At 42.5% G+C, this 8,565-nt stretch overlaps 1 protein-coding gene across 2 annotated transcripts; it reads right to left on the bottom strand.

Annotated features, from left to right (window-relative positions):
• Positions 1-205: 205 nt before the first annotated feature.
• CCDC32 (coiled-coil domain containing 32) lies at positions 206-8,116 on the bottom strand. 2 transcript variants are annotated; one of them, XM_006176612.3, is made up of 4 exons: positions 7,988-8,116; positions 6,336-6,591; positions 3,681-3,837; positions 206-1,061 (listed from the first exon to the last, which is right to left on the bottom strand). In XM_006176612.3, exons 2-4 carry the CDS (start codon positions 6,577-6,579, stop codon positions 923-925), a joined length of 540 nt encoding a protein of 179 aa, XP_006176674.2. In that variant the 5' UTR covers positions 6,580-6,591; positions 7,988-8,116; the 3' UTR covers positions 206-922. The 2 variants fall into 2 exon arrangements, with proteins under 2 accessions (XP_006176674.2, XP_014407758.2); XM_014552272.2 differs by having other exon boundaries at positions 6,336-6,586; positions 7,988-8,097.
• Positions 8,117-8,565: the final 449 nt, after the last annotated feature.

Here is an 8,565-nt window from a genome sequence, read left to right as displayed (position 1 = left end):
TTGACATGTGTTTTCTTTACCTCCTCACTGCCTGGGAGCATCTCTTTGGAAAAATCAGGTCAATAGTACCACAAACATGGCTATTGTGGTGAGAAGAGTTTTATATGGATAATACAAACTGAACAAGAACACCAGAAACAAGGAAGGAAGCACAGGCTCAGCCAGGAAAGCTGCCGCAAGGAGTAAGCATGGAGCTACTCAGGAGTGGTTTCAAATTCCAACACCATATTTACAAGTGTAATTTGGAACCTGGCCCTTTTTCAGTGCAGGAGGAAGTCAGGGGAGAAAGCATGCATGAAAAAAAATACATATACACATAGAAACACCCACATTTTCACACTTCTTTCATCCATCTTCCCCACAAGGAACACATCAGATGAAGGAAAACCCAGCCTCTGTTCCTAAAGTCACTATATTTATTATGGGCTTGTCAGAGAAGCCCCAGATGGAGCTTGGATTCAAGGAAGCAGACTTCAACCTCTTTGGCCCCAGGCACCCTTGACAATTTATCAAGGGAACGCTTGGGACACAGGTGGGAACATCCAGAAGAGGCAAAAAAAACCACGGCTCACTTAACTTACACATTATACACAAGGGCATCTGTTTCTCCAAATACTTTCACACTTGGTCCTTCACTGGATTCTTGGCAGACTTCTCACCTGCAGCGACAGAGCTCAGGCGAGCTGTGAGACAGAGAGGAAGGCGGTATTTTGATCCAGCACACACTGGATCGGTCACTTTACCCAAGACAGTCACACGTGCCAGCCCCCAGTAAGTTCTCGGGGGCCCGTGGCTGCTTGCTTGGCGGAGTGGAAGGCTGGGCTTTTTTCCCTCCCTAGATTTCTCCCTGATGCTCTTGCTGCCGAGATCTCAGCTGTTCCCTCTGGACTCAAGACAGCTGCTCGGCGTGTGCGTGTGTAATTTATTGTTCCGCTGCTGCTGGCTCGTCCCCGGCCGCTGGCTTCTCAACCTGTGACTCTGGAGGAATCAGATACTGGACCTCCTCTGTACTGATGGCTACTTTATCTGGCTGAAGCCACCTCTTGAAATGTTCCAAGGTGCTAGAAAAGAGAAGGAGAAAAGGGTGGCTGCATCAGACCTCACTGATTAATTACTTAATGATTATCTCAGTTACTCAAAGACTGCCTTCCCGCCTACTACTATTTCTTCCTCCAGTTGTTTTTCACTGCTAATGTAGGGAGCGTAGATACTCCTCTGACAGCTGTGCATCCTGGCAGCTCCATGGCATAATTTACCCCCTAGTGGGCACTTGGGTGATAAGCAGCACCAGGCCCCCTTCAAATGCAGTCTGTGAAGGCTTGATGAGAACAGCTGAAGAGTTAATGCCTCAGTCCCATCTTTTTTTCCTCAAAACTGAAGAGAAGAGAAATTGTCAAGGGGAGGAAACATTCGAATAAATACCAAATTATTAGTGAGGCAGAAACCTAAGCATCTTGAAATCTCTTATACCGGAAGCAGTCTCAGGCTCAATTACACTTCAGCACCTGGTTGCACTAAGCATGGTTTTTTGTGTACTTTTGTTTGTTTAGTTCATTCTATAGCAAGTCCCCAAGATGGAAACATCTTGAGTCACAATGTCCCTGACAAGGGAATGGCCGCTAGCCCAGAGGGCTCTTTTTTTTCCAGCTTGGATCTGTGAGGAAGGGGGAGTATCCCCTCCCACCTTCCTTAAGTACCCAGAATCCTCTGCTCTAAAGCTGTTAGACATTCTTGGTAAAATACAAGATGACTAGAAATAATGTAAACCTCATTCTATGCTCTTCAATAGCAAGAAGTTGTAAGCCAAGAAATGAAGCCATAACCAGCAGGTTTTAGACCCCTGAAATGAGGGCATCGTGTTTCGGACAGTAGGATTTCTCAGTCCACTACTCCCTTGCCCAGCACATAGCATGAGGAGGGTCATCTGTCTGGCCTTCGCATACGTGACGAACCAACAATCGCACTACAAAATGGCCTCTGTTTAAAACATTAACTTTGAAGTTTGAAAACAACTACATATATTTACTGTTTCCTGGTGCTTGTTCTGAACATTGACAGAAAGCAGCATTCCTACAGATGTAAGCTCGGGGCAACAAGTGCCCACAGCTCAGGGACTAAGGTGCGACATGGGCCTTTAACCTTCGTCTATCATACTTCTTAAAATTGTTTCAATTATTTCTGTAGAGAAGGGAAAACCACACTATTTTAGTACTGATAAATACACAAAAACATGAACTTGAGCCTGTGTGCCAATCCGATTTCAGAGAAAAAGAATTTCTACTTGAGAATTATGCAGGAGGAAGTTTTGTCTTTTTTTCTCAGAACTGGAGAGGAAGGAAATATTCAAGAGGAGACAATATAATTATTGGTGCCTCAGGAATCTGTTTCTGTGTTTGGAGCAGTTTAAGGCTCAGTTGGGTTGAGACTTTTCAGACAGAAAAGAGCAAAATTTACATTATTCTTTGAACCCTCAGAGGGTAGCTGACTTGACCTTAGATATAACCCTGACTTCTAAAGGATCTGGGGACAGGCTATTGCGGCATTTGAGATAATGTAAGTGAAAATACTTTGCAAATAAAAAATAAAATGAAGTTTTATTCACATTCTATGCTCAAAATCAATGTTAATGATACGGTGCAAATTCAAGCTAGGTCATATTCTCCCCCTAAGACCATGGGTTAAAATTCGGGTTTTTATTCTCCTCACCGATTTGCATTTTGAATAATTTCTTACTGAACTTTAAAATTCTGTTAGGAAGAATAATATTAAGAATAGCTAACACTTACATAGTACTTACCATGTGCCAGGCACGGTTCTAAGCGCTCTATGCACAGTAACTCATTTAATCCTCATACCAACCTTATGAGGTAAGCGCTACTACTGCTGCTAATAGAACAGGAAGCGGAGGCACACACAGGTTACTTACCTAGGAACACACGACCAGTAAGAGGCAGAACTACTGACCCAGGTGTCACCCTGCTCTTTGCAGCAGAACACCCTCTCCTCCTTTTTCATCCAGCCCACCTGCAGATATTGGTCTTCTCGTACAAAACCAGAGCCCAGAGGGAGATCTCTCAACTCCCAAAGCACACTGTCACTTCTGCTCCTCCGGCTCTTGTCTTATGCTGCCTCGTTTTGTTAGGTATGTCTTCAGGTATATTTGTCATCTCTCCCCAGCTAGTTCTGAAGACAAAAAAATGGGTCCCAACTTCTTTACATCTTCCCTTCACCCTATGACATCAAGCACAGTGCCCTCACACAGTGGATGCTTAAGAAATTCATTCATTTAGTCTACACAAATTCGAATGTCTACAATACGAAAGAAATTCTGTAAGGCAGTGGAGGTGCCATAGGTGAGAAGACACAGCTCCAGCTCTTGATTGATTACTACTTTCTCAAGTGCACTGTGTACTCAAAAATGAAGACAATGGTTTATTCTCAACTCTGTTCAATCTGTGGTCAAGATGTACGTGCAATATTTGCTTTTTGGTAAAAATACCTTTCTCAAAAATCTGCTGCTAGACTAAGAGCTAACAAAGGATGATTTTAGCTCAAAAAAGCTGATGTTGGTATCAGCTTATATCTGGACTCAGATGTCACTCTCCCTGAATTCTTCAGAGGAAGAGAAATGCCTTCAGTGAAATGAACTATCACCTGGAACTGGACTGGGAATCAATTACCTCTCATCAGAATCAAGTCCATCCACAAAGAAGTCTGATGCTAACTTCTCCTGCAGGAACCGATCCCAGCATTCCTTTTTTGCTTGGGCCAGGGTTCGAAGCATGTCCTTGGAAGTCACTTCCTGATTTAAACCTTTGATTCTTCTCAGTTTCTTTTCTAAAGAGAGAAGTAGTTGAGCTTAAGAAGGAACGTGAGTATGAAACAAAACTAATCTAAAATGCAAAATGCCAACTTAAAAATTCTCTCACTGATGAGTACATGCACACTCCCAGAAAAAGTTCATTTTTTTTTAAGAAGGAAAGATAAAGGGAAATGTACATTTTTCTTTTTCCTTCACAATATCTTCATCCTGCATTGTATCAAATAAATGTTTAACCCCAGAAAAGGGAAAACCATAGGTCCCCCTAAATAAATTGATGGCACGTTTTCTTTGAAATCACAAAGCCCGGCAGGTATCTCTCTAAGGAAAGCTTGTTTTCCCTGTCTTGACATGTGTATACTACGCTCTTTTTTCAACTCTTGAAAATAGTCTCTCTGAAGAGTAAGTGGTTTTTCTTTTTGTTACAGTATCATAAAGTGGTTTCCAAACCTCAGGAGAAAGAATTAGAGAAAATGAAAAGAGATCTAATGATTCATTAGAGACTAAAACTGACTTGATGAGAACTCAATAATAAGAGACCTTTAAGATCTCTATGTATGATTAAATTCTTGATTAAAGAAAAGGAATCTCCCAACATTTTTTTAAGTTGTCCTACTTGTGGCCTGGATGTTGGAGCCTAATAAAAACAAACATCTCGTAATCCCTTTGAGAGTGGTCCATGTGGCTTCCTGATGATAGATGTTTAATTACCCTTCTATGCATTTTAAGTATAATTGATGAACAGATATCCCCTTTTGAAAAATACAAGAAAGGGTATCACCATTGCCTTCTGCCTTAATTTAGTCTTGCTTTCAATTATAATAAGTAGCCAAATGGTGGCTTTTTGGAGGAGTTGGGTAGACATCAAGCCCAGAACCAATAGAAATTTTATGACTTGCAATCTTGTTTTTATTCCTAAACAAGCCACATCAGCTAGAACCCACTGATCAAAACAAACACCTTTGGCTGCTGCCAGTTACCAGCAAAAGTTCAAAAGTTCACCCATGTAAAAAACCTGCAGTTGATAAATGTTAAATATTTGAGGAGTTTGTTTATTTTTTCCTGGAGGATATGAAAAGGATTATGTATATCTCATGTTGAGTTGACTAAAAGTGTTAAATTGTTGCTCTTTGTGGATACTCTGATATAAGTTTATTTGGCATTAAAACCAATCTTTATATTGTCTGGCCTTGGTTGCCAAGGCAGAAGATACTCTTTTGGGCCAGGAAAGGTCTTCCCCTCTCTGAGTGTGCTGAGTCCTTGATCAGGTGTGACCAGGCAGAGACAGAGGCCCCTGCATACTCCAAACCCGCCTGCCATTGTCTCCCAGACTCTGCCATAGGCAACAGAAATGGCTCTTATTTTTCTCAGGGAAGGACACTTTAATCATCTTCTGAACACACTTTAGAAAAGATCAGTGGAATTTTAACTTTCTGAATCAGTCTTCGCCAATCAAAAACATCACCGAACCAATGAAGGTTTCTTATAACCCCTGGGCACAGAGTACCAACAAGCCAAAGGACCTGGGGCTTCAGCTTCCTCAGACTGTTGCTTCTTCTCCTTATCACTGTTACACAGATGTTCTGACAACCACAACGGAATTGTCAACCTCTTCACCTGATGCCCTCACCTTTCTCATTATCCACCATTCCCCCTGTATTTTTCTCATATCTTTCCATCCAGTTCATTGTTAATAAAATTTCTTTTGTTTTTTCAGGATATTCATTAGCAATTATCTAAACTCTGACTCTTCTTTCTATCCTTCCTCAAAACGCTTCTTCTTCCTGAATTGCCTTTACTTCTTCAAATAATTACTCCCAGTTTGGTTTTGTGACACATAGATAGATCTCATGGATGTTTAATAATAAAGATACCACAATTCTGAAGACTGGCAATCATTGTCTAAGACTGATGTTTTTCTTTCCTGGGGCATGGGACAATCTGAATCTTTTTCTGGGTTTGCAGTCTCTTTAAATACTTACACTGAATACCACAGGACAGGACAGTGAAGATGTGTTCAGGAAATATTTAAAAAGTAAAATGGCTCACAAGAGGCAGAATGAATTTTGTGTCAATATACTCCCATTCCAATAATCAATCTATTAAATACAAGTTTCTCAAACTGTAGCATCATAAATACACATGTAGCTCTGGGGCCATCACCTTTTCTTTCAGGATGGCATAAGGTTTGACACTTTTGGGTTATGTGAATACATGGGCCACCAAGAGAAGGCAAGAAGGTTCTATAGTATGCCAATAAATAAAGCAGAATTTAGATGAAACAGTCAGAGGCAGGATATGACAAAAACTGTTTAAAGATATATACAAGGAAAAGGGGGCTCCTTCCCAACAACCAGACTGAAACACCCCCTAGAATTATATCTGACAGATTTATGTGATGAGGGCAAAAAGAAAATAAAATAAGAATAGAAAACTAGGCTGGATACAACAGAACTTCAACATGCTCCCTTAAAACCACCAGCTTCTGATTAAAAATGAAAACAATCTAACTTACCTAGAGAGGCTAAATACACTTCTGAATCCTGCAAGGGAGCCCAAGGCTTTTCAGCTGACTGTACAGCAAAGTCTGGGGCCTCCCTCTGGCCTGCCCCTGCAGGGTAAGAATCCATAAAGGAGTCTGAGAAGGCATTGCTGGCACCATCCTCTTGGTCAGGTTGTGGCAGACAGGAACAAACTTCAGCCCAAAGGTCCGGGGCAGATCTTGTGGCTGTAGAGTCAATGCTCTCAAACATTTTCATTTGGAATCTGAGCTAGAAAAAAAAAGAAGTTAAAGTGAATAAGGAGTGGCTTAGGAAGGAAGGTAATAGCCTTTTAAGTTTCTCTTAACAAAATTTAAAATGTCTTCAATTACATTCCTATGTTATAGATAAAAAGATGAGAAAAGGGTAATTGGGTTCTTCTTCTGGGTCTGCACTTAGGTCATAATGAAATTTGTTTTTAAAAATAGAATTTCTATAAGCCAAGCACAAAAGGACAAATATTCAATGATTCAAAAAGAAAAGATATGAGGTCTACGCAGTCAAACACACTGAGACAGAAAACAGAATGGTGGTCACCAGGGGTTGGGGTAGGGGGAGGTAGGAAGATGGTCATGGGAGTTATTGTTTACTGCGTACATTAGAGTTTCCGTTTGGTGGTGATGATTGCACAATAATGTGAATGGCACTGAACAGTACATCTAAAAATGGTTAAAATGGTAAAGTTTATATATGTTTAAACACACACACACACAGGGATTTCTAGGATATTTCCACAGGGGACAACCACCCTGCACTTTTCTCCAAAGGTCTCCAAAATGCAACCACTCTTTCTATTCTGTCTTCAATAGGGCACAAACTAAAGGTCTTGCACAATTCCATATACAGTCTACCAGGATAACAAAAGTGCTGCTTGGTGAGAACCATCTAACAGAGTAGTGTCATACGCAAAGGCCCATGTGCTCATTTCATGAAGAAGCTGGTCTATATGCCTCGTGTCCTTATTTTAATAGTCAGAGACACTGAAAGACAGACAGCTTCATTTTACAGATGAAAAAACTAAGGATCAGAAGGGTAACTTGTTAAAGGCACATTACTGATAGAAAGTGAATCCCTGATTGGAAACCGGACCTGTGCCACTCCAAAGGCCATGTTTTTACCCAAATACCACTCTGTCTGCTTGGGACTGCACTGAAAGTATCCGGAACAGAGCTAGGTGGGAAAGGCTACCCACAAAGTCTGGTGGCTTTCATAACTATCAAGTCTAACAGGATGGATTGACACCTTCTTTCAGAAGAGACTTTTGAGATTAAGAAGGCTTAGGAAAAGGTCTGAATAACTCCAGGAAGTAAAAGGGCCAGATATGTGACAGAGGCCCTAGATGAACTGATGCCAAGGGCCACAATGAAGCGCCACCCCAACCCTGAAGTCATCTGAACCCACACAAACCAAAACCTTGCTGGCACTAATGCCCCGGTCCCCCGGCTCCCCCTAGGAAGTCCAGACCAGCAAGGAGAACCCTGGTGTCCAGATCTCAGGCCTCAGTCACTGCGGCCTCAAGGACTGGCTAAGCGGGACGAGTCAGGCCCCGAGGCCCCTCTGTGATAACTTGGAATGCTGCCAGAGCCGAGGATACAAAACACGGGCACCCCTGCTCCTCTTCACCTACCGCAACCGACTGCCCAGCAGCCCGCAAACGCTCAGCTCAGTTCCGTCGCTGGCAGCCAGGAAGAAATAGGGGGCGGGAGTCCCCGAGTGACGGATCCCTGGAGTCCTCCAACCACCGCCCAACTTGGCGATGTTCTGTGCATCGATTGGTCGAGTGGAGAGCACCTGGGTAAGGAAGTGAGAAGCCGAGAGCGAGGAAACGGTGGGCGGGACTGTTGTTGCCTGGAAACGGTGGAGCCACACGTCCTGGGCCCGGGTCTTCTCTGTGGCCAGTTTGATTCCACTTACATCAGTGCGTTCCAGCAGCGCGGACAGCGCTCTCAAACTGTTTCCTGGTCGGATCGGGAAGCCCAGTTTCCAAGACCTTGACTTTTCTTGGTTCCCCGAGCAAGTTAAACTCCTTGGCAGTTCTCTGGGCTGGTGTTTGTCCCCCAAAATGTCAGCCTTTCGATGTGCAAATTAAAGCACTTCTTTACTCTCAATTACTTTCTTTACTCTCAGGAGATGCATGTCCTATTCACCAAGTTTTGAAGCTTTCCCTTATTCATTTAGTCAATAGACATCAAGGCATTGTGTTAA

The sequence above is a fragment of the Camelus ferus genome, chromosome 6 (assembly GCF_009834535.1).
Source record: "Camelus ferus isolate YT-003-E chromosome 6, BCGSAC_Cfer_1.0, whole genome shotgun sequence".
NCBI lineage: Eukaryota > Metazoa > Chordata > Mammalia > Artiodactyla > Camelidae > Camelus > Camelus ferus.
The sequence above is the reverse complement of the archived record's forward strand: the minus strand, read 5'-3'. Positions and strand labels throughout refer to the sequence as shown.

What these genes read in the sequence shown, in the direction of transcription:
- CCDC32 (XM_006176612.3), bottom strand. Translation starts at nt 6,579, where the DNA reads ATGAAAATGTTTGAGAGCATTGACTCTACAGCCACAAGATCTGCCCCG. An exon ending in AGTGTATTTAGCCTCTCTAG is followed by an intron (nt 3,838 to 6,335) that starts GTAAGTTAGATT and finishes TTCTCTCTTTAG; the next exon opens with AAAAGAAACTGAGAAGAATC. An exon ending in GGACTTGATTCTGATGAGAG is followed by an intron (nt 1,062 to 3,680) that starts GTAATTGATTCC and finishes TCTCTTTTCTAG; the next exon opens with CACCTTGGAACATTTCAAGA.